Here is a 25,338-nt window from a genome sequence, read left to right as displayed (position 1 = left end):
GCGGTGGTCGTAGTGTGAATAGTGGTGGTCGTAGTGTGAGATCGGTGGTGATAGCTCGGGTGCTGAGGTATCTAACCGTGAAACAGCAGTTGCCCCTGAGTGGGGGGCTGCCCCCATCCGCGAGGATGGGTCGCAGAAGGGCCCGCCTATGGGCACTTTTCCAGTGCTGCATCCCCAAGGCAAAGGCCAAGACAAGGAAGAACTTGGCCTCAGCCCAAGTCCTGGAAGCAGAGCGGCCTGAGGTGAGAGCAGCCGGGGGCTGGGCCCGTCGGATTGGCCTTCACCCAGCGAAGCGTTGGAGCTGTGTTTCATTTTGTTAGCGTGGTTGTAGGCCCTGCCGGCCAGGGCGTTTTGGCCTTCTGGGCAAGATCGACCCCAGCAGGTTGACCTTGTAAGTGGTTGTGCAGGTGCTGTGTGGAGGACGGGCGGGGGCCCCACAAGAAGGGAAACACTGTCTGGAGGAGTCCTGGGGCACGTGGATTGAGCTATAGAGTCAGTCCTTGAAGCAGAAAGGCTAAGCCCCTTAACCTCTCCCATCTTACAGAGCACAGAACAGTGTGTCCAGTATCTTAATGACGGGTACCTACTGCTCATGTGTATAACATACACCCTCGTAGCTTCACATGTCTACTACATGCCTCGGAACAAGTGTTGGGCAGTGTTCTAGGTGCTGTAGTAGGGGATATGTAGCCCAGGATTTTTTTATTTGTGTAAAGAAAACTAGAAGAATGAAAGACTCCATGTGGTTCAGTGTGAGCAAGTTCACCATGTGGACGGCACCGCGTGCGTGAAAATTGTGATAAAATACATAAAACATGAATTTAACATTTTCTCCAGTTTATTGAATGACTGGGTGACTTCAGTGGAGTCAGGCTAACAGATGGCCTTGGGGTGCCATCAGCCTTTTTCCCAGAGGAACACTCCAAAGCCTGATGGCCTTGTAGATCTTACCTTTCTTCCTCACTCTCCCCAGCAGTTCTAGGTCACTTGTCTGTGTGTCGTTTAAGAATCTCTTTATCCACTTTGTTGTTAGGTTTATGTTTAGGGAAGTTTCTCAGACGTCCCTGGGTCTTGAGAAGGCAGGCTTGGATTCCGGGTTCTCCCCTGCCGCGTGCCTGCCAGGTCGAGGTGGAGGCTGAAGGCCGGTCTGAGTTGTGGTGGTCTGTGTGGTCTTGGGGTCAGTGGACCCCCTCTTCTCTGGAGGGGCAGGGAGACCCTTTGTGTGGAGCCTGGAGAGACTTGACAGGGTCAGTCTTCAGAGTCTCGCTCTCTTTTTAATTTGTGTTTGCATTTAGTTACTTACTCATTTCACTGTTTTCTAGGAGTTGGCAACATCTACGGAAGAGCTCAATATATGCCGGGAACAGCTTCTTGCAAGAGAAGAAGAAATAGCTCTGCTGATAGCAGAGAGGAATAACATCATGGTCAGTAGGGGAATTCTCACATGTTGACATTTGCCCTGCGGGGTCACCGCTGGGCTCCGTGTTGCTGTCTTTAAACTCTGTCTGGTTTTCAAGTCATTTTTCACATCTTCCCACTGAGCAGACCAGGGTGGATCAGTTTGGGGTTCTCATACTTTGCTTCAAATTTATGATGAGAGCTACTATAATTTTAGTACATTGGAGGGGGGAGTTCTCTTAACCTACAATTTTGTCCATGCTACAGTTTGTGTGGGGTCTTAGTTCCCTGACCAGGGATTAAAACCCATGACCCCTGCAGAAGTGTGGAGTCTTAACTACTGGGCCACTGGGGAAGTCCACTCTAACTTTAGACTGAAGTGGCGGGATTCTGGCTTGCCTCAGCATGTTTCCGGCTGTAGCATGAGGCTGAGAGGGGTTGTCGGCCCTGAATTCAAGCATGAGGTTGACGGTGCTCCTTTGGCCCTGCCCTGCAGCTGCTGCTGGAGCACCTGGAGCGCCTGGTTTCCCAGTATATACCGTCCCTCCAGACGACGGCGGGCAAGTGGCAGGCGCAGACCCCAGAGGGCATGACCATCGAGCTGGAGGTGCTCCAGGCGCTGAAGTCACTCTTTGAGCACCACAAGGCCCTGGACACGAAGGTACCAGCCACCCGGCCATCCTGGATTTGTACACTTGCAGCCTTGTTAGGTGGATGATGCACGTATTTATGTAACTAGTTGACTTTTGAGCTTCTTGAATTCTTGTAAATACCTTTTTTCCGTAAGAAGTCAGAGTTTTATGTGGTTAAAAAGTGTTGCCTGCATACATGCTCAGTCATGTCCGAGTCTTTGCGACCCTGTGGACTGTAGCCCACCATGCTCCTCTTTTCCTGGGACTTCCCAGGCAAGAATACTGGAGTTGGTGGCCATCTTCTACTCCAGGGGATCTTCCCGACCCAAGGATTGAACCTGCCCTCTTGCATTGGCAGGTGGATTCTTTACCATTGGTCCACCTGGGAAGCCGCCAGTTAAAAAGTATTAGTTGGTATAAATGTCTCAAGATTTATTATGTTCTGTATATCAATTTGCAATTAAAAACTAAGTAATAGAGTTATTTTAGGAAGCATTTTTTTTCCTCTCAAACTTAGAATTTAAAGCTGTTAATAAGCAGATTTTTTGATGTTAAGATCAATGAGATACATTAAATGTATTCTGTTATAGTAGCCGCGTATTAGGGTGAGTATACAATGGCAACCCACTCCAGTACTCCTGCCTGGAAAATCTCATGGGTGGAGGAGCCTGGTAGGCTTCCGTCCGTGGGGTCGCGAAGAGTCGGACACTGCTGAGCAACTTCACTTTCACTTTTCCCTTTCATGCACTGGAGAAGGAAATGGCAACCCACTCCAGTGTTCTTGCCTGGAGAATCCCAGGGACAGGGAAGCCTGGTGGGCTGCCATCTATGGGGTCGCACAGAGTCAGACACGACTGGAGCGACTTAGCAGCAGCAGCAGCAGCAGCATACGCTAAGAAGTGCACTCACGTATATACACACATCAACACAGGAGGAGCACTTGAAAGGTGTAGTTTGTTAGAAGAATTAGCTGCCACACATAACAAGGTAAGTTGGATCATTCATCGTGTAATTTCAGTTAGTTCAGTTCAGTTCAGTTCAGTCACTCAGTCGTGTCCGACTCTTTGCGACCCCATGAATCGCAGCACGCCAGGCCTCCCTGTGCATCACCATCTCCCGGAGTTCACTCAAACTCACGTCCATCGAGTCGGTGATGCCATCCAGCCATCTCATCCTCGGTCGTCCCCTTCTCCTCCTGCCCCCAATCCCTCCCAGCATCAGTCTTTTCCAATGAGTCAAGTCTTTGCATGAGGTGGCCAAAGTACTGGAGTTTCAGCTTTCCCATCATTCCTTCCAAAGAAATCCCAGGGCTGATCTCCTTCAGAATGGACTGGTTGGATCTCCTTGCAGTCCAAGGGTTTGTCATTTGTATCCTTTCATTTTAAAAAAGTGTGAAGGCTGTAGTGGTGGACATCAGATGTTCTTTATCTTTCTGATTGAGGACCAGCCCACCTGGGTTATTTTAATGACTAGTAAACTAGACTTGTGGCTCAGAGCTGCAGGATCTCTTAAGCACCCCTTTGTCTAGTCGGAGACAAATTCTGACTCGAATCACCTGTTTCTATTCGGGATGGATAACATCACCATGTATTTTCTTTTTATGCTGTATTTTCAGTTTTGAGTTGAGTTTTTCCAAATGGAGTTTTGCTGTCTTTACTTATTTCTTTATTCTGATTCAATTTTTTGGTTTTCACTGATGATTCTTAAAGAGAAGAATAACCCGAAAAAGATACTAATGGACGGGGTGCTTGATGTAAATCACAAGCAAGAAAACATGCCAAGCGCCAATGGAAAGGCATGTCCTCGGTCTCACTCTCTGTCTGGTTCTCGTCTTACTATCCAGTCTGTGCGGGGCTGCTGAGACCTTTCACCAATGCATCATGTAGGTCTGAGTGGCCGTGAGGGTCGTGTGAGCTCCAGAGCGCAGAAGGCAGTTTTGACTTCACCGATTTTCCGGAAGTGCTGTGTTCCCTCCCTCCCAAAACAAGGCTGTCTAAGGTTTCCTTTCCCCCTTAGAGAACCCGCGACGAAGACCTGGCTCAGGGGCCCGAGCTCCAGGAAATCATCGAGAAGAAGTCACGGGAGCAGAGAGAGATAAAGGACCGCCTGGCAGCCCTCTCTGCCCACGTAACAGAGCTGGAGAATGACCTGGACACGGCCAGGAAGGACCTCCTCAAGTCCAAGGAAGTGAATGTGAAATTACAGCAGGACGTCCGTGAAGTGAGTGACAGTGGACGTGTCTGTTGTCCTGAGGCGGAATGTGGGTCCCTTGTTCTCCCCGTGATCTCAGCCTTGGCACGGCTGCGTGAGCAAGAGCAGAGCACTGGCGAGACCGCCACTGGCTGCCTTCCCGCCTCTGCGTCGAGGTCTCTGGGGTAGAAGAGGCCTGGTCCAGGCGGCCCGTTGGCAGTGGACCAACATGGCTGTGCTGCACCCTGGGTGTGGACTCCTCATTTCCACAAGTTCTAGGGGGCCCAGTGTGTTCCTTTTTAAAAAATTCATTCATCCACTCATTCATTTATTGGAGTTGATTTACCCTGCTGTGTCAATTTCTGCTGTACAGCAATGTGAACCAATCATATATATATATATATATATATATATATATATATATACACACACACACACACAAATCTCCCTGTGTTTTAGGTTTCCTACCCATTAACCTCACCACAGAGCACTGATAGAGTGCCCTGTGCTGTTCAGTAGGTCCTCACTCGTTGCTGACTTGATGCATAGTATCAGTAGTGTGTATATGTCAACCCCAGTCTCCCAGTTCATCCCCCTACCTGCCTGCTGAATATATTCCCGATGATGCTGAAATTTCCTTCTGATTCACTCAGGTGAGTCTGAACATCTGTGGAGCCCGCTCTCCCAGAGAGATGGGAACATGCTGTGTGGGCTCTGCTGAGGCAGCTTGCCTGGCCATCTTCTCTAGTTTTCTGAGGTTCCGCTCCTTGAAAGGATGTGTGACAGTGATACCAGCGGTCAGACAAGTCGAGTGGCTTTTGCTCACCCTCAGATCCTCAGGCCCGTGCTGTGTAACCAAGGCAGAATCAGGATGTTTCTGGCGGTCATGTCTGCGGGTGTCGTGATTTATGAGAAGCTCCCTAACGGTCACTGTGAAAACAGAAGAGAGCTGGGGGCTCAGGCCTCCTCCTGTGAGCCTCGCCTCTCCTCTCTGCACAGAGAGACAGCGCCCACTCTGCCCCACCCCTCCCCCGTGAGACTGTCTCAGAGGGCACCCCTCCAACATGTGGTACAGCAGGTGTACTTGTTTAGTAGCTCGGTGTGAGAACTCAAAACAGAAATATTTGCACATGTTTGTATAACGTGTTCACACTACTCTTTGGCAACAGGAGGAGATTAGGTGGCAGAGATTAATACACAGAGAATTCTGGAAAAAGCGTTTTTAAGACCTTTCACTTTTAATGTTAGGACAACATCGGTTACTTAGTGAGCACGGAGGGACCTGAAATGGATTTTGAGCCGGCGGACAGGAGTCGCATCGGCAGCAAGCCCTGCTCCTGGTTTGGGCGTTTCCTCCATGTGGTGTAACTGCTTGAGGAGGACTCGGCTGGAGAAGGCTGCTCCCAGTTGTGTAACACTGTGACTTCTGTTTCTACTCATTAATATTCTTATGTAATTTTGAGGAAATTGCATGAGATTTTTCCAACTTTTACCTGAGGAAATGAGCCTCAGAGCTCCCGGTAGGATCTGTTGAAGGTCCCTCCCTGTTCTGGGTCAAGCCCGCCTGTATGGTGTAGGAGATAGAGATCCTCATTTCATGCCAGATACCTTCCCTCCTGGAATTCTTGCAATGACAGAGTAGTTTAGTGTACTTTTTGTTTGCTGGTCGGGTTTACGATGTAGAAAAGAAGCTTGGTAAATCGAGTGGCCAGACAGACGTTAAGACAGATGGGTTCCATCGTGGCAAATGTGACATTTGAGGTAGGCGCGTTTTTGCTCACATCTCAGAAAACTGCCATGTCTAGGACTTTATTTTTGAGGACACTAATTTTATGTTTGATTTGAAACTTAGGATTTAGTCCAGCTTTTTTACTCTTAATTGTATCGCAGTATTCTATGATAATGACTTACCTTTTCTCCTCTGCAATGCCTGGTTGTAGGCTATGGCCCAGAAGGAGGACATGGAGAAGAGAATCACTACACTTGAGAAACGCTGCCTCGCTGCACAGCACAAAGCCATCTCTGTGCACAACCTCGATGATAAACTTGAAAATGAAATCGCAAATAAGGATTCTATGCATCGACAGGTAATGGCTTTTCCTGAACTGTGTCTGACTTCTGTAGTAGTGAATACTGAGGAAGGAAGGTAAAGACCTTTTCATGTGACTCCCATGTTGGAAATCAAGTCCCAGTGTAAAGTTCTTATGACCCTAAAATACTGCGTTCAAAAGTGTGGATGTACATCATGATCAATCAGCTGTACTGAAAGGAAATACATTTTTTAAAAATTGAGGGTGACTGCAACTTAGAGGTTTGAATTATTTGGGATTTGGGTTAACCATTTTGTGGAATTCCACTCCTGACTCTTGTTTCACTTGACTTGAATCTATTGGCTTGTTAGCATTTTTCCTGAAAGAGCAGAGAGCAGCAGGGAACTTCACAGCAGCTGGCTGCCTGTTAGGAACTTGGGTCACTGTGACAAAAGGCAGGGTTAGAGCTCCAGTCTGATTAGGATTTGTACTTCCTGTGGTTTGGTGAGCTTTACTTGCTCCTGTTCCTGTGTGGTCTCACATAATCAGGACTTAATCAGGAAAACCAAATCTGGCTTCTCCAAAACAAAGTGAGTCAGTCTGGTGTGTGACAATGTATATCATTGGCCCCACTACAAAAATAAAATACTAGAAAGCCATTGAAATGTATGATGTGGAATGCTAATTAAGAGCATTCTGATATACAAAATAATGGCTGTAAAAGGCAGATCAGAAAATACTACGTACCATATGCTGTTGTTTTCTGAGGGTTTTAAAGCACATCTTATTGTTTATGTACGTACATAGAGTAATACACACACAGAAAAAATAAGAAAGCTGCTTAGAAATAAATGCTAACCTCTCAGGAACCCGAGCGTATAGATCATTTCATTTTTTTTCTTTTTCAAAAAAGAATCTGTCTAAATGTTCTACACTGAAAGTTTTCAGAGTAAGAAGATCTATTAAAAGAATAATCATGCATTTACAAATGTTAGTTGACTGACATTTCCCCAGGCACACTCTGGTCAGGTTTGTATTTCAGAGGAGATGAAAGCCATATTTGGCTTTCAAGCCCATGGCCGTCTGCGGTCGGTAGGGTTCCCTTCAAATGATGATTCTGGTGATGTTTTAAGAAGGGTCAGTACTGACCCTTAACTTGTCAATAAGAATGAATAAGCTTCTATAGAAACCTGATCTTCTTTAATATATAAGAACTTTTTTTTTTTTTAAAGACTTCTTTGGAGACGTTTAGGAAAAGCAAATACTCTGGCAGAAGGTGTTCTGCCCACTGAGACCAAGCCCAGGAACACTGAGAGAAAAATTACCGTGACGCGGCTTCCGAAACAGAACTAATCCTGTAGACACATGCCTTTAGGTTTTGTCTCAGCTTACTAACAATGGCAGAGGCTGCACCACTTGGCCCGTTTTGATGTTCTGCTTTCCCTTTGTAGAAGGAGGATAAAGACCGACAGCTGCAGCTGTGCCTGGAGCTGGCAGAGCAGAAGCTGCAGCAGATGCTGACAGAAGTGGAGGCTGAGCTGGCTCAGGGGGTGGCTGCGCTCTCCAAGGTGCTTCTCTTGGTCCCCGGGGGGCGGGCGCGGGGAGGGCCTGTTCCCTTGCTGTCCCACCGTGTCACTCCCGGTGCTGCTCAGTCCACAAAGGAGCGCAGACGCGGGGGTCCTGCTTCCCGTCTGCGATGGGAGCACTCCCTGAGTGTCAGACAGTCCCCGCTCCCATGTCATCCCTACATTAACTTCCCTGCAGTTTTGTCCTGTGCTCTGTGTGTCCGCAGGATGCTTCAGCTCCGAGTCACTGCTGCTCAGAGTTCAGTCAGCAACTCAAAGCCTAGCAGGATACAGAACGAGAAAAATCCCATTCTCGTTAAGAGATGGCCAAAATAGCTCTGTCATGAGCACAGTTTTAAGTCTTTATTCATACATTGTTGAATAAGTCACAGCGGGGCACGGTGCAGACCCAGGGCCCCACTCCCAGCTTGCAGTCCCCGGGAGCCCACGGGTGAGAGGCCGCGTCCAGGAGACGTGGCGCTGCTAGGGATATGGTGCCCACAGCCAGCTAGCCACCCCATCCTTCTGGTGGGAAAGGTGTTGCCCCGCACTGCTGGTGGGCACTGGCTGGGCATGGAGAGGCAGGCCGGGCCTGAGCTGGCCTGGCTGTTGGAGCATTGCCTGGAGCTCAGGGAGCACCTGAGGGGCCAGCCGGTTTCCCGGAGGCGGGTGGTGTCCTGTGCTCGCAAACCCTCCCCGAGCAGGGTCACTAACAGCCGCCAGGGGGCGCCCTTCTGCCTGTGATCTTCCCCTCAAGGGCTGGTTTCTTCTCTCCCCTGGCATCTTTGCTGTCTGTCCCCGGTCGGCCTTGTAGTCTGAACTTTTGTCTTCCGGAAGCTCTGCCACTAAGGAGGAGAAACTGTTCGAACTTACCTCCCAGCTTAGGAAGGAGGAACGTGTGCCCTCGTGTGTCCCGTGCTTGCCACTGCCTGCTGCCCGCGCTGGCTCGCCCCAGGCAGTCTGAGGAGGGGGTCTGGGGCCAGGGGGAGCACCTCTCCTCTCACGAGCCGGTCACCAGCACCCTCCGTCACCCACGTGTCACACACGAAGCCGCGCCGGCTGCGTGAGCAGGTGTGCGGGTGTGCCCCCCGCGAACCCGGGGCCAGTGGTCCGCACAGAGCATGGCCCGCTTGCCGCCCCTGCGGTCACAGCCCGCGTGCCGTCAGGACAGGGTCGTTGCGAGCGGAGCTGACGCTGTTCTTGGCCGACAGGCGGGAGAGAGACACAGCAGCATGGAGGAGAGGGGCGTGTGGGCCGGAGACGCGGCTGGGCGGGGCCGGCGCTGCCTTTCTCCGCCGCTCCTGTCTCTGGCGTCCAGTGTGCGTGTGTGGCCCTGTCTGCTGATCCAGGCACCCAACCTCGGGAGCAGGGCCAGATGTGGTCGCCCGTAGGTGGTGGGCAGGGGCCAGGGGGTCCCCACGTTCCAGGAGGACGCGTGTTGCTCTGACCAGCCAGGCCGGGGAGCTGCTCAGCATACAGTTGGACCTTCCGAGTGGCCCTCCAACCTGAGGGAGCCAGCCCGAGGCCCGTGAAACGGAAGGCATGGTGCCCAGGTGTGGAGGTGCTTGCCTCGGACGTGGCGCTGGAGTCCCACATGCCAAGCTGCCGGTCCAGACGTGGGGTGTGTGTGTAGGATGGCTGCTCCTAGACAGGAGGAGAACCGTAGGTGCGCTGCGACAGAAGGCGCTCCAGGAAAGGGCGATGGTGGAGGCTCGCATCAGAGAGCCCTGAGAGAGGTTTCCCAGAAGGGCTGGCCACACAGCGGTACCGAACATCCAGGAAATGGAGCGGGGATCCCAGGTCCAGCCTCAGGGGTCAGTACTATCCCCACCATAGCTGTGTTCTTGGGCCTGGACTGCAGAGCCTCACATGTGGGCTCCCAGGGGGCTGTGGTTCTGAACTCCCATCATGAGACCTCGGTGAGGCTCCCTCTCTGCTTAAGCAGAGAGCTCAATGTCTCCCGATCAGGGGTGCACTTCCTTACTTTCAGAACTGCTGCTCAGAGGCTGTTGAGATTGGGGTGCTGTTTATGACTGAGCCAATTCAAAGTAAACTTTTGGTTTGCTTTAAAAATATTTGAATGCCGATGCCTTATTGGGAAAGCTGTGACAGGTTTTATTTCCTTGGGCTCAAAAATCACTGCAGACGGTGGCTGCAGCCATGAGATTAAAAAATGCTTGCTCCTTGGAAAGCTACGACAAAGCTAGACAGCATATTGTAAAGTAGAGACATTGCTTTGCCGACAAAGGTCCGTATAGTCAAAGCTATCGTTTTTCCAGTAGTCACGTATGGATGTGAGAGTTGGACCGTAAAGAAGGCTGAACACTGAAGAACTGATGCTTTTGAATTGTGTTGCTGGAGAAGACACTGTTTTAACAGAAAATATTTAGCAGAAAATAACCTGTCAACCCACTCCAGTACTCTTGCCCGGAAAATCCCATGGATGGAGGAGCCTGGTGGGCTGCAGTCCATGGGGTCGTGAAGAGTGGGACACTGCTGAGTGACTTCACTTTCACTTTTCACTTTCATGCATTGGAGAAGGAAATGGCAACCCACTCCCGTGTTCTTGCCTGGAGAATCCCAGGGACGGCGGAGCCTGGTGGGCTGCCATCTGTGGGGTCGCACAGAGTCGGACACGACTGAAGCGACTTAGCAGCAGCAGCAGCAGCAACCTGTTTTTTGATTTTTTATGATGGGATATTTCAAACATGCACAAAAGTGGACGGAGTAGTATAATAAATGCCCATGACCAATCAATTGGCCTCAGCAATTTCTAACACGGGGCCAATCTCAAATCTAGCATTCTTTTGTCTTCTCTCCATTCTTTTTTATACAGTAGGTCCTAAAACAGCTTTTTAAACCATGAAATTGATGCTCATTTTATAAATCACAGACTTTCCAACTTTGTTATTACAATTAAAAATTGCTTGAGGTAATTATTTCCAGTTTTTTAATATGAATTTTCATCTTGGAAAAGACCCTGATGTTGGGAAAGATTGAAGGCAAGAAGAGAATGGATGACAGAGGATGAGATGGTTGGATGGCAGTTCTGGGAGTTGGTGATGGGCAGGGAAGCCTGGCATGCTGCAGTCCATGGGGGTCCTAGAGTCAAACATGACTGAGCAACTGAACTGAACTGAATATGAATTATCATTGGAAGAAAAGCTATGACCAACCTAGACAGCATATTAAAAAGCAGAGATATTACTTTGCCATCAAAGGAACACTTAGTTAAAGCTATGGTTTTTCCAGTAGTCATGTCTGGATGTGAGAGTTGGACCGTAAAGAAGGCTGAGCACCAAAGAATGGATGCTTTTGAACTGAGGTGTTGGAGAAGACTCTTGAGAGTCCACTGGACTGCAAGGAGATCAAACCAATGAGTCCTAAGGGAAATCAGTCCTGACTATTCATTGGAGGGACTGATGCTGAGGCTGAAGCTTCAATACTTTGGCCACCTGATGTGAAGAACTGACTCACTGGAAAAGACCCTGATGCTGGGAAAGACTGAAGACAGGAGGAGAAGGTGCAACAGAGGACGAGATGGTTGGATGTCATCACTGACTCAAAGGACGTGAGTTTGAGCAACTTCTGGGAGACAGTGAAGGACAGGGAAGCCTGGCGTGCTATAGTCCATGGGGTCACAAAGAGTCAGACACGACTGAGGGACTGAACAAGAGCAATCATTACAAAGAATTCAAGTGATGTTTCATGTAAAGGAAAATATGTGAAAGTCTATCTCCACTGGCTTTTTTTCCAAAATGAATTTTCTCACTTTTTGCTTTATAAATTGAATTCATTTTACACCCTTAACCCAGAATCAAGCTTCTATTTATACACTGGGAAATTCCTCCACCGACGTGTGTGTAAGCCGATCCCCTTTCAAGTGTACTTGTTTCTGAGTGTAACTCTGCTTGCTCCTCGAGCCGCTTCCACAGGAAATGGCTGGTGACACTAAGGTCCCCCAGGTGCTCTGCCAAAGAGAAGTGTTGGGAGTGACCTTTGACCAGTGAAGTCCCTGCCTCCCTCTGCACCCGCCCGTCTGCTCTGGGGATGCTCAAGAGCCCACCAGAGGTGGCCGTGGGAGGGGACCGCCTTGGGAACCAGGGCACAGGCCGCTCACGTCGCGGCTCCCTGGTGCTTTTAAAAGAACGACTGTGCTTGCTTTTGAAGTTTATGAGTTTTTGTTTTTCCTGTTTTAGGCAAGGCAAAGAGAAAAAATGAATGAAGAACACAACGAACACTCATCGGATACCGTGGATAAGCTTCTGTCTGTTTCAGAGGAGAGGCTTCAGCTTCATCTGAAGGAGAGAATGGCTGCTCTGGAGGATAAGGTGAGCCAGCTTCATGGCCCCTTTACAAGAGGTGCATGTGGCCTGGCCTGGCTCGGCCCGGTCTGTGTGTGGCGGGGGTGAGAGGGGGAATCTCCAGGACAGGAGTTGGGAAACTCCCATAGAGGGCCCCAGAGTGAATGTCTTTGCTGGTTGGAGTAGCAGCATTTCACGCTAGTCAATAAGCGTGACAGCATCCACAGGCAGTGTGTAAAGGAACAGACGTAGATGTGTGCCCACAACCCTTCCAGAAAGCCTCAGTGAGGCGGAATCACCAGTGGCCCCGATGTTACCAGCCGCTGTGCTAGAACATTCTTCTAGGTCCACCCTCACCCCTTCGTTTCTTTCTTAGAAGTTTATTTCTGGGATTTGCTGGCAGTCCAGTGGCTGGGAGCCTGCCTTGCAAGGTCAGGGACGCAGGTTCGATCCCTGGTTGGTGAGCTAAGATTCCACGTGCCACGCGGCAATCACATCAAAGGAATCGCGCATGATGCAGCTAAGGCCCGATGCAGCCAAATCAATAAGTTTAGTTCAGGATCTTTTATATAATGTGATAGAAAAGATTGAAGCAAGTAAAAGCAAGCATTCTCATATTCCAACTCCAGCCATCTCTCTTTTTATTTGCTTTGGAAAATGTCTGAGAACCTCTATCAGAGCAGCTCAGTGGGCAACAGTCTGGTTGAGGTTCGGTGAAAACCTGTCCCAGCTGCACCAGTGCCCTAAAGACGAGGCCCAGAACCTTCACCGAGGTCGGCGCTTGGGCAAGGCTTGTCTGAGAGAGACCCATGGTCACTACAAGTTCTGCGGCACATTTTTCCCCCACAAAACCCAAGATGATACCCACACCTCACTAGAGAGCTCACTTCACCCTGACCTGTGGGCTGGCCCTGAGGTGGGGAGAGTTTTGTCTCAGGTTTGAATTTTACATGTGAAACCTGCTCCAGTTTCCTGAGTGACCACTGAACTGCAAAAGCTGAAAGCAAGTATAAAGCAGTTTCACTTACCCCAGGGACCTGGCCTCCTTGGATCTAGAAGATCAGTCGGGGAAGGAGGAGTTTTTCTGTGTACAAGTTAGTGTTAACAGTTGTCATCCGGCTTCGTGCCGACACTTCGCTCTGGGCGCGAGGTCCGCCCCTCATCCCGAGGTGCTTTATGCTTTCAGACAGGAGAGTAGCCATCCCGCAGTCCACGCAACGTCTGTTAAGAATTGACTCGAAAGCACTGTATGTATCTTTTTCAGAATTCTCTCCTATGGGAAGTTGAAAATGCAAAAAAGCATTTAGAAGAAATGCAAAACGACAAGGTCCTTAAATCTCTAAATCCTTTAGAAATGTGTTAAGAGCTGAACTGACCTGGGTTCACTGTTACAGTTACTGCAGACGCTTCGCGGAAGTGGAGTTACATTTTCCTTATGGCTAGTCCACTGCTGTAACGTGTATAGCGTTTTCTGGTTTTGAACATTGAATGTGATTTGCATTATAGGTGGATTGAGAGTGTGTGGCCATTGTGTGTGGTTCAGAATTCTAAGTAGTCCTTTCTGGGTTCACCCGAAAGCTGAGACAAAGCATGAGCCTTTCACGTGGACAGTGCTGTCCGTCAGAAAGATAATATGAGCCACATACACAATCTAAAATTTCCTAAAAATGAGCGGGCTGCTTTTCATGCTTTTTTCACTGCGAGTCTTGAAATCTGTGTGATTTCCACATCGAGCTTTGCACCGGCCTGCGTCACATCCTCAGTGTGCTGCACAAGGCGAGTGACTGCCGTGGCCGACAGCACAGAGCTGCCAGGTTGAGTCGAGTGACTCGGAAACTTGGCCGTTTGACTTGTTTTGCCCCGTGAGGGAGTGAAGTGGGGTGTAGAGGAATGAATGTGAGCGATGCCCAGGAATGAATGTGAGGTCCATGGAGACAGTCTAAAGCAATGGGAGGAGCGAGGGCAATAGAGTGAGTCCTGTCCCCCGCCACCCGACCCCCGACCCCAAGTCCAGCTTCTCTCCATAGACTTCGTTGTCGTCAATGGCTGGCCATGTTTCCTCCAGAAGCTTTTCTACACCTGAGATGTGACTTCTTATTCATTATGGTTTATAAGGGTTAGTATTGTTCTGAGTGTTTCTCTTTGCGATGGAACACTTAGAGTACAATTTCTCAGAATTAAGTGTTCAAAAATGTGCGATTTTAAGGCGAGAGAATGGAGAGGATGTGCTCATCAGGCTGATGGGGGTGAACCCATAGGCAGCTAGTTCGCCGGAGCGGAGCAGGAATGATGGCAGGTGGTCCTGGAGCCAGGAAAAGGGGTGGCCCAGCCCTGGGGAGGGGTCGTGACGAAGACAGAAAGCGAAGGTACTGGCCACGGGGGACAGGGAGCCGGCAAGCCAGCAGCTCGAGGCTGCCCCTCCGTTGCTTTGAGGTCATGTCTGGGAAAACAAGGCAGGACCTGGGTGAGAGTGGGGCAGGGGGAGATTTGCGGAGAGAAGGGAGTGAGGTATGAGGAGAGCGGGAGGGTGGCACGGGGCCCAGCAGGCACTCTTGCATGTGTCTCAGATGACAGAGGCGCCCTTGAGGTGTGCGGGGCCATCCCCAGAACAGCCCGAGGGCCTGTGCCCTGAGAGGAGAGCCACGGGAGGCTGGCCCTCCCGTCCCCTGGCTGCCCCTGCTCACTCCTGTCTGTGCGTGTTCAGACCAGCCTGGAAAACGGAGGGCTGGGAACCCGCGAGGACGGCACTCCTCGGCGAACTAGTACCAGTGATGACCGGTGGGGTGGACCCAGCGGCTGCGGAGCTGAAGGGTTTTTTTTTCTAATTTTCCTTCAGCCTGGCTGATGGAAGCAAGGATATATATTTGCAATTTTCGGTTTTTGTCTCTGACTCCATCAGCCCACCCTTGTGAATAACCTCATAGGATTGCCTTCCGTCCACGCTGAGACCTGAATGTCACCAGGCCATCTAGGAACTGGATTCTCCTCCTGCCCGTTTCTTCAGTACTGCTCGCTTAAGAGATGGCAGTGTCTCAAAAGCATGGCCCATTTGTCCAAAGTCAGGGCTTCCATGTAAAATTGTGTTCAGTCCCTGATAGACTTGAGGTGCCCAGAATGTTGCTGACGAGATGTGGTCCTCTCGTGCCCCAGGTGCAGCCCCTGAAAGATCAGGACCAAGAGCGCGGGAAGCAAGCCAGCATGCTGGCCAACGTGGGCCAGGTGTTGGAGAGGGACGAGGGCGTGTCAGACGGCGAGGGCGACAGGGTCACCGTCTTCAGCTCGCCTGCTCTGCTGTCGCCCAGCGGCCAGGCCGATGCCGAGACTCTGGCCATGAGGATTCAGGAGCAGCTGGACAAGATCAATGAAGAGATCTGGTGGGTGCGCCTGAGCCCAGCTCCCCGGAGACTCGGCTTCTCTGAGGAGCTGTCTTCTGCTTAGAGAAGTCTGAGTGTTCCATAGTGAGAAAACTGACTTCAGGTCTGCTTCAGGAATTTTCAGTTCTGAGATTGCCCTTGATTATAGAGCTCAGTCAGCCAGGGCATTCTGTCCACAGTGTGGTGTCAGCACTCTGTGGGGGGGCATTGTGGGGTGTCCCCCCCTCAGCTCTGGGCCCCAAGGTGGGTGAGGTCCCGAGGCAGTGTCCCCTGTGGCCCGTGCACCCTCCAGCACTGAGGGTTCGCCCTCGTGTGTCCCTCGGAGCCTTCTACGTTCTGGTGAAAAGCCACCTGGAACAGAAAAGCTGGGGTTCTGGGCTTGGCAAATTCCCACTCAGATCTGCATTTTCCTTTTTAGCTTAATACATTGTGAAGATTGGCTTGTTGTAAGACAGTGATCCATGGACCTGTGTTTGAGTTTTTCTCATCTCATCAGTATATTTAAAATGTTTTCTTTAGACCCAGTCTTGGCAGTTAGAACAGTTTACAAAACAGGATAGAACCCAAAGGCCCGCCTCGTGGTGAACAGGGGGCCCTGGGTCTGGGGGCAGCCGGGTGGCTGGGGCCCCGAGGCCTGCCTGGTGCCACACCCGCACAGCTGTGCCTCCTGTCCCGAGTCCACGTTCAGAGTGGCCGCAGGCCGGTGACCCTGCACAGGACCTGGCAGAGCTGCTGCTCAGATTGTTCTCATCCTGTCACCCCTGGCCGAGGTGCCCATTCCCGCTGGTCGAGTGCGGGGGGCTCGGGGAAAAGGCAGGGGTGAATGGCACAACCAGAAAACACAGATGGTGCCACCTGTACTTTTGACGCTGAGACAGACTGCTTTGTGGGCCGTGTTTGAGCACAGACAAGCTCAGAAAGATTGTCTTTCCTCATCCCCGTAGGAAATTGGGAACACTTCTGTATTAATATTTTTATTTTTAGAGCAAGTTGTCAGGTAAAAATGATTTTTCCTTATGCAACAAGTTGACTTGATGTAAATGGTAAATTCTGTCCATCAACTTGTCAACAGTGAAAAACTTTCAAGATGTATAAGTAGAAGTGAAACTGGAGAGTTTACTACCTGTAAGGATCTTGTATTTTAATGGGAAAATCATTTTACTTGCATAATCATGCATGTAATCTGTATATAAAATCATCCATGACACATTAGGGGAGAAGAGCAGTAACTGTGAATTCTAGGTTAATGCAGCACATTGACCTGAATCCAGAAACTCACACAAAGCTGGTGGAGAATTTCATCAAGTGATGCGTTTGCACATACACAAGCTTAAAACAAAATGAAAAGTTCAACTCAGCACTTCATCTGGTCTGGAGACGTGTTTAGAAACTCCAGCTTGCTCGTGAATCGCTGTTTTGGTTATACGGAGTTCCGGATTCCCAGTGGAAAAGATCTGAGGCACTGACGTGCATCTCTGCCCTGAGAGCAGGGAAGGTAAAGGTGGTCAGCTTCAGGTATCTCCTCACAGGGAGAGTCACCACACAGGCCCCATCAGAATGTTAGAGTAAATAAAATCAAACGTGAATGATGAGGGGACACTTTGTAAGACTCAATGATAAGTTATTGTAAGTTTGAGAATATTCCAAAGAGGGAAAGCTGAACCTTTTTGCTGAGATGTTAATTGAGCACCTCTTCCTGGAATTTGCTAATGGTGACACAGAATGCAAGCCCAAATTTGCTGTCCAGACATGTTCCTCTGCTGACAAAGGCAGGTGATGATTTTATTCTGTTTTAGGTTCATCCCAAAAGACAAAGAGAACACGAATCAGCGGGCGGAGGGGATTGAGAGCAGGGTGGGCAGTGGGAGCTTCAGCAACCTTCGGCGCTTTAAATGCTCCAACTCCCTCAACCTGGATCTCGCCTCCTGGTATGCCGACTCCTTCCCGCCCAGCGGAGGGCGCTCCATGCCCAAAAGGAGGCAGCCCAGCCCTGAGCCAGAAGAAGACAAGCTGGGCTTCATGACGCTGGTATGTGTCTGCCTCCTCCCTGCCGCGTCCCTCCCCGAGCACACTGGTTTTCTTTTGTTTGTTTGTTTTTTCTCTTTTTACCCAGAAGAAAATCAGGTACGTTTGCTACGCTCAGAGGTCTAAGATTTTTAAAACTGCCTAGTCTTGAATCGGGCTTCCCTGGTGCCTCAGACGGTAAAGCGTCTGTGTGCAATGCAGGAGACCCGGGTTCGATCCCTGGGTTGGGAAGATCCTCTGGAGAAAGAAATGGCAGCCCACTCCAGTATTCTTGCCTGGAAAATCCCATGGACCGCGAAGCCTGGTAGGCCACTGTCCATGGGGCCACAAAGAGTCGGACGCGACTGAGCGAAATCATTCCACAATCACACAGCGACAAATTAGTCTTGATATTTGGACCCCTGGCTTAGGAATCTCAACTGGTCTGCTCACTGATGCGCCTGGCCGTGCCCTCAGGCCAGCTCTGCGTGTGAAACCAGGTTCAAAGCCCGGTGCCCCAGGGCCCTAGTGAAGAAGTCTGGCTTCCTCACTCTTCCGAGTCTGAAAATGGGATGACGACCTAGGGCTTTTGGTGACAGAGTGTGCGGCTCTAAAGCACATGTTCCAGCTTTCTTCCATGTTTAGCTTAGGTTTTGCGAGTGCATTGCTGTTTACCCCATGAACTCGTGTTTACAACTGCACTTGTATTTTCACTTTTTTTTTGGTTACCACCCGTTTCATGTTAGCTGCATTGTTAGTCGGCATATCATTAAATTAACTGTGAATCATTTAGCGGCATGTGAAGTGGTAACTAGTCCATTTTGTGGTCTTTGGAGACACTGTTTTTATAATTTGCATCGTTGGCTAATTAGTTGATATTTAAAATTCTTTGACGATTTCTCTGTAGTTTCACGATTGATTTCTTTCCGAGTGTTTGTAAAAGAACAGTTCTGTATATTCTGTCCTGCTGTTGGAGTTCTCTGATGGTGTGTCTGCTTTCATCATTGGTTGTGATTTCCTGGCTCATCCTGTTGTCTGCTCAGTGGTTGTCAGTCCAGACCCCAGCTTCCCACCACTGCCCCGCCTCGCCCCCGAGGCTGCAGTTGACCCATCCATCTCCCCTTCCCCGTCCTCCCACCTGCTCTGGTCATAGCAGTGCTGTGGTCCACAGCAGGCGTCCCCTTAGTTGGGTTTGTGCTTTGTCTTCATGTCTCATCAAATGGTGTTTTTCCCCATAGCAGTAAGTTTGAATTAACATATCACTATGCAGTTACAAGCATAATGTAGATGGATCCTAAACCGCATATCATGTGTCATTCATAAATGAGATTATCCTTACCTAAAGAAATGATCTTAAGTGTAGAATTAATGGACTTTTGACACAATATCCTTTCTGTGTCGGTGCTTGTTTTTAAGACTATAAATCTCATCAGCTTTTGCACAGTGAATGTCTCTACTAGACTCTTTAAAAAGCATCTTCTATGGTTAATAAAATGGAAAGACTGCACCTGCTATTATGCTAGCTTGCTTTCTTACATATTTTCACAGGGAACGTGCTTTAATACATTTATTTTGAGAACTTTTAAATCAAATTCTAGGTAAGCATTTTATGTTAATGTCCAATAGGTGGTTCGATTTGTTCAGTGTTCAAATAGGTATTAATGGTAACTTCCTCATCAGTTAAATTACTATTTTAAAGTATAACATGTTTTTTATGAAGAGAAACTAACTTATAGAGAAGTTTGGCTGAGAATAGACAACTGTTAAGGGCCTTTATTGTACAGAATGCTGTGCTTTAATAAATCATGATGTTGTAATAGAATTGTATCTTCCTGAGTAATAATTTATAGTGTTTCTCTAGTAAAACTTGAATAGCTTATTTAATTTCTGTGGTCAAAAGAAATGTTCTGTTTCCAGTTACATGTTCTCTAAGTCTTCATCTCACTTGTAAGTTTGCCATCATTTTTGCTATACTGTGTTTGTCTGTACTGATTCTTGAATTTTTAGCTTCAAAGTCGCAAGAAATCTGGTTTCTCTTCATTTCTTTGCATGCATCTATCAGCCTAGTGATTTAAGGAAGCATTGTCAAAAGGTAAACTATTTAGTAATTTAGCATGCCTCTGTTTCTCTGTGCAGTATTAGAGAGTCCTTATCATTTTACACGAATGAACCCTGTGTGGTTGTGTACTGGTGAATAATTGACATTTTAATGGAAGTAATGAAACTCACCCACCACTTAAAGTATGCTGATGGTTCTGTTGGAAATAGGTCATTTGATGGGACAATTGTAACAGTTTGCCCATCTCCCACGTGTTTGCCTTCTAATCATCTCATGCTTATTTATAATAGACATAGTAGTATTTATTATTTTAAAATTTGTCTTTACTTATATTTTTGGCCATGCTGCACAGCTTATAGGATCTTAGTTCCGCAACCAGGGATCATACCAGTGTCCTGGCAGTGAAAGTGGCAAGTCCTAACATCTGGACCACCGTGGAATTTCCGCTTAGAGTATTTTTTTAAACAAATGACTGAATCAGAGCCATAGAAGTTAGATTTGGGGGAAGGCGATTTAATGACGGTGGGTAGCAGTGTGCAGGAGACTCTGTGCGCCAGGCACCTTGTCGAGTGCTTTCCGAGTCTGTCATCTAATCCCGCAGACGCCAGGTGAGGTCCAGGCTGCTGTTATCCCCATTCAGCAGACAGGGACACTGAGGCTTAGAGAGGCCGAGCACCGTGCCCAGGCTCCCACACCCAGCAGTGTGGTTCGGACTGGTCTGATCAGAGCCTGGACACTTCCTGTGGTGCCGTCCAGCCCGCTTTGCTCCAGAGGCTCTCGTGTCCATCACGGCATCCCTGATGGAGGGAGCATCAGGAGGGAGCTCGCTGCCTCTCCCGTTTGGTCACTTGGTTGAGCCCCTGTTGTTGGAGTCCAGTGCCCCGAGGGCTGGCCTTCCTTGTCCCTCTCCCACTCCCAGCCCGCTGATGGAGCACTCCTGGGGCCTTCCTGCAGGACTCGGGCAGCCGTGCTCCAGTTCAGGCAGCTCAGTGCCCGGGAGCCCTTCTGCTGGGCACAGCAGAGCAGCGTCATCACCCCGGGGTTGGTGCCCTGGGTGTGCCGCTCGCCCGCTCTGTGGCCTGCTTTGCCCTCCTGGTAAGTGAGGACACGGCACTGCCCATCCTAGTCACGTGGGCAGCAGTGGGGCGGCTCCCACCCTGGGGGAGGGCGGCCAGGCTGCGGACCCAGAGCCTTCCTTAGGAGGAGGCCCGGGGGAAGGGGCTGGCCGTGGTCCCTGACTCTAAGGCAGGTGTTTGTCTCCACTGAGTCCATAGTCAACCCAGGTGTGTCACTTCCCTGCTCTGTTCTTTGTTGTTTTCTGATTTTTAGAAGTGCTTATTTTAACTTGAATTTGAGATTGATCCCTGTTCAGTTCCATGTGGATAATTTCTAGCCTTTGTAGCCTTCTGTTGTCTGAGGTTTCTTGGTAGAGGTCAGGGGAGGGTGCCCAGTTTATCCAGCTGCTGTTAAATGAGTCCAGCTGTATTTTGCACTAAGTCACTTTGTTGTCACCAAGCTCCTGTGGGGCTGCACGGGACCAGTATTCTTTACAGAATCCCATTAAAAAAGGACTGGTTAGTTGGTTAAAACAACGCACTCATTGTTTATAAAAATACTTGCCATGCATGTTTCCTCAAACCTCCCCTGCTTAACCACACACCCAAATGTATACGTGAGACCTGTCTGGACCCCGAGGGGTTCATCTGTTCCCCACGCTGTTGCCACCAGTGTCTTTCCTAGCTTCAGACCCAGGACTAGCGGAAGAGCTGGGAGTCCAGGCGAGATCATCTTTTTCTTTTTTTTAATTAGTTTACTTTTTAATGGAAGGATAATTGCTTTACAGAATTTTGTTCTTTTCTGTCAAACCTCAACATGAACCATCCATAGGTACACATACATCCCTTCCCTTTCGAACCTCCCTCCCATCTCCCTCCCTATCCCACCCCTCTAGGTTGATACAAGATTATTTCTTAGTGAAGACCTAGGAGAGCTTTATGTAAACCCCAGGGAGCAAATGACACTCAAACTGGGTGTAAGCACTTCAGTGTGTAGCCCCCGGTCTGTATGTGACTGAGAAATACAAGCCAGACACATGGTGTTCGCATGGAGGGCTTAGGTACCTTTTCTGTGTTTCACTTGTTGTCCTGGGCTCAGTAACCTGCATCATCACTACAGATGATCTCGGGTGGTGGTACAAGCTGTTTCCTTTCCTCCTTCAAATCGAAAGGTCTGGACGGCTTTGCTGAGAGGTTTCTTACTCTTGCTAGTGGTGCTTCTGAGCAGCATCTGGCGATGAGCACAGTCCTTTCATCAGGGCAGTTCATGCCATGCAGGGTTCTCGGTGCTGGCGTGGCTCTGCTGTCCTGCCTGGCAGGGCCATCTGTTCGCTGGATTTCAGGGAGTGCAGAGCCCGGCTGCAGGGAGGCTCCCGTCCGGGGTCTCTGCAGTCAGTGGGGTGCTCTCGCTGCTCCACGGCCCCGCTTCTCTTGAACAAACAGTCCTTTAAGATGGCATTAAGCTAGAACAAGGCATTTTTTGTACTTGGCGGATAGCATAGCTGATATATTTTCAAGTAAGTTTCTGGTTATAATGTAAAGCCTGTGTGATTGCCTTTTTCGACACAGTCTATTGTTAGCCAATTTTACACTTACCTCACTCCCTCAGCTGCCAGCCATACAGGAAGAGGTAGAAGATGACACCATCAAATGTGAAACCTCGACCTCCGCCTCGCTGCGGTCCTTTCGGCTGGACCGGCTCACGGGCTCACTGCGCACAGCCAGCGATGAGGACATCAGGGACGCCCGCAAGTAAGGGGCCTGCTCGCCTCGTCGTCAGTTTCAGGAGCCCTGTGGCTCTTGTCTTGAAAGAGTTGCAAGGATGGTTGTAAAGGAATCCCACTGGATTCGGTGCCTGTGTTTAGTGGTGAACTTCAGGTGCCGGGGTAGAAGAGCTCAGTGACCTCAGTGATTTTAGAAAACATCTGTCTCTACGTGTTGACTCCTGTGGGAGGTCTCTTCCTGCTCTAGCTAGAGGTCTGCCAGGCCTGGGGCGCGTTCCTGATGGTTACGGCTCCATGCCTCTCGGCTTTGCTCTTGAGGGTCCCTCCCTTTTCCTCAGGGGTCTCCTCTCAGGAGACTGTCTGTCCCCTCCTGTGACTGACACTGTCCTCATTCAGAGCCCAACCTGCTGAGCTCCCGTCGTGAGCCAGGCAGCACTTGATGGAGGGCACATGTGGTCACCTGCCCAGCAGCCCTGCACAGTGACCGTCGCTCTCCTGCCACGGCCGAGGACGGTCACCCTGCAGGAGGCGGGGGGAACTGCCCAGAACTGGGGAGCTCGCCTTCTCTGGGAGCGTTGTCACCTGCCGAGCAGCGACCCTGAGGGAGGGTCGGGGCGCCCTCTGCACCAGCTCGTCTGGAGTGAAGACCTCCCTCCTTGGGGGAGGGCTCCAGTCAGAGAATCTCAGCTTCCTGGGGCCATTGGTTGTGGCCGGAAGCCTGCATCGCTCGTGTGGAGTGTGGTTGGTGAAGGAGACTCCACTATCTGCTGCGAGGTTGAGGCGTGGGTGTTGCTAGGTGTCCGGTTCTATCAGTAGGTCTTATGGAGGGGTGTGTGTTTGCACAAGGGTGCCAGTTAAAGGTCATTTTCTCTCCCCGAAGCACGACAGGCTCTCAGGACGGTCTCGGGGGCAACCCCAGCAACAGCAACAGCAGCCAGGACTCGCTGCAGAAAGCCCCAAAGAAGAAGGGCATCAAGTCTTCCATCGGTCATTGGTTTGGCAAGAAGGAAAAGGGCCGGCCTGGACACACCAGCAAGGAGGCGTTAGGACCAGGTGGGTGCTTCACCGTTCAGAGGGAGGAGGGTCTGCATGTATGTCCCTTCTGTGTCTCCCCCACTGTCCCCACGAGGCTCCTGTCACTCACGCTGGGTGTCCTCCTGGGAGGAGCGGAGGAGGCGTCTGTCTTCTCTAGGGTCCGAGATGATCAGATCAGTTGATGAGTGGATGGGTGGATGGGTGGATGAACAGATGGTTGGCTGGATGGGTGGGTGAACGGAGCATGGAATGAGTAAAGCAGATGCTTACTCCGATGAGAAACGTATTCTACGAAACGGGTTGAGTAGGAGCCGGGCGATGACTGTTTCCTCCAGAACAGTGACAAGTGTTTGGAAATGGCCTAAGTGCTCATCAGAGAGGAGTGAGGTACAATCTGTGGGCACCCCACAAGGAACAGCATCCCCTCCTTCCTGCCACTTTCCCCATCCCCAGGAGCTCATGAGGGGTTCTGCCCATGCCCCCCGCCCAGCCCACAGCCACGCAGGTCCTCCTGGGGTCTCCTCATCACACAGTGTTATCATCAGGCCCCCGTCTCGCTCGGCTTCATCTCCTTAAGGACAGGGTATGTTCCTGCCTCTTCAGCCAGATATTTGTTGAGTGTCTTCCTTTTGCTGGGTGTGGGATTTACAGGGTGAGTAAAACAGATGTGGTCTGGAGCACAGTGAAGGGAGAAGAGAGAAAAAGGAGCAGATTGTTCAGTGCTATCCCTCTTGTTAGTGAATACAACACTGAGCTGGATGGTGCATTGATTGTATACCAGACGCTGTGTGTGCCCCTTACCAAGCAGGTGCTGCCACCTCCCGATTTACAGGGGAGGAGACAGTGATGGTCACGCGGTGAGGCAGTGGTGAGGGCAGGTTCACATCCACGCAGTGGGACCATGCACTTTGCCGAGCCCCAGCCACCTCTCTGGTGGATGCAGCAGGAATGAGATGGTTCTATGGCATCACTGATTCGATGGACATGAGTTTGAGCAAACTCCAGGAGAGTGAATTACAGCAAAGCCTGGAGTGCTGCAGTCCACGGAGTGGCAAAGAGTTGGACACAACTGAGTGACTGAACTAAAACCTGAGTTTGTGCTAAACTGCTTCAGTCATGTCTGACTCTTTGTGACCCCAGGGACTGTAGCCCAGTAGCTCCTCTGTCCGTGGGATTCTCCAGGCAAGAATACTGGAGTGGGTTGCCATGCCCTTCTCCAGGGCATCTTCTCAACCCAGGGATCGACCCCACATCTCTCGTTATCTCTTGCAGTGGAAGGCAGGATGTTTACCGCTAGCGGCACCTGGAAAGCCCCAGGGAACGCTGACAACTAGGAAATGCAGAAAATCAGGGGGCTGCTCCTAAGTTAAACTGGAAGAGCAGCAAGCACAGGATGAGAAGAGGAAAACACACGAAGAGCAGCAACAGTGCCGACAGAAACAAGCCGGGATGTGTTCACCCACAAAGAAAATATCTGTGCCATTCGGAGGAGGAGCCCGCCAGCCCTTGGAGGGACAGTCGGAACGGGAATGAAAACCGAGGCCATGGTCAACAGTGCCCACCCACACGGCCCGAGTGGCGTGGTGTCACTCACCGGCTTCCTGTGTCCCCAGAGCTGCTGGGGTGACATCTGAGTTCTGAGGCCAGGCAATGTCCCCAGTGAGCTAAGGCATCCCTGCTCTCCTTCCAGTGCTGCTGTGGGGCTCTCTGTTGGCGGCCACACTCATCGCCTGCTCTGCCACCTGCTGGGGCCCGGCTGTCCCCCTGGGATCCTTTCAGCTCTTGAGCTTGGATGTTCCCAGCCCTCTGCCACGCCGGACTGGGACGCAACTCAGGACTTGGGCTTGAGATATCAAGGAGACCGTGAATCTGGAAGGACACAGCCCTGGGGCCCTGGAGTGAGCATGTGAGAAGAGCAGGAGAGCAAAGCCCCCTCGGGGAGGAAGCAGAGCTGGGGAACGTGCCCAC

The 25,338-nt window shown here is 50.3% G+C and overlaps 1 protein-coding gene across 1 annotated transcript; it reads left to right on the top strand.

Moving 5' to 3' along the window:
• Positions 1-125: 125 nt before the first annotated feature.
• Positions 126-24,704, top strand: LOC138094940 (liprin-alpha-1-like). Its single transcript, XM_068990949.1, has 17 exons — positions 126-242; positions 1,323-1,424; positions 1,895-2,059; positions 2,624-2,639; positions 2,962-3,016; positions 3,723-3,825; positions 4,047-4,250; positions 6,161-6,307; positions 7,702-7,818; positions 9,027-9,134; positions 12,015-12,146; positions 15,270-15,493; positions 17,290-17,521; positions 19,560-19,589; positions 22,221-22,363; positions 23,216-23,388; positions 24,643-24,704. Exons 1-17 carry the CDS (start codon positions 126-128, stop codon positions 24,702-24,704), a joined length of 2,130 nt encoding a protein of 709 aa, XP_068847050.1.
• The last annotated feature ends 634 nt before the right edge of the window (positions 24,705-25,338 follow it).

Source organism: Capricornis sumatraensis, chromosome 19 (assembly GCF_032405125.1).
Source record: "Capricornis sumatraensis isolate serow.1 chromosome 19, serow.2, whole genome shotgun sequence".
NCBI classification, from domain to species: domain Eukaryota; kingdom Metazoa; phylum Chordata; class Mammalia; order Artiodactyla; family Bovidae; genus Capricornis; species Capricornis sumatraensis.
This window is presented reverse-complemented; position numbering and strand designations above follow the sequence as displayed.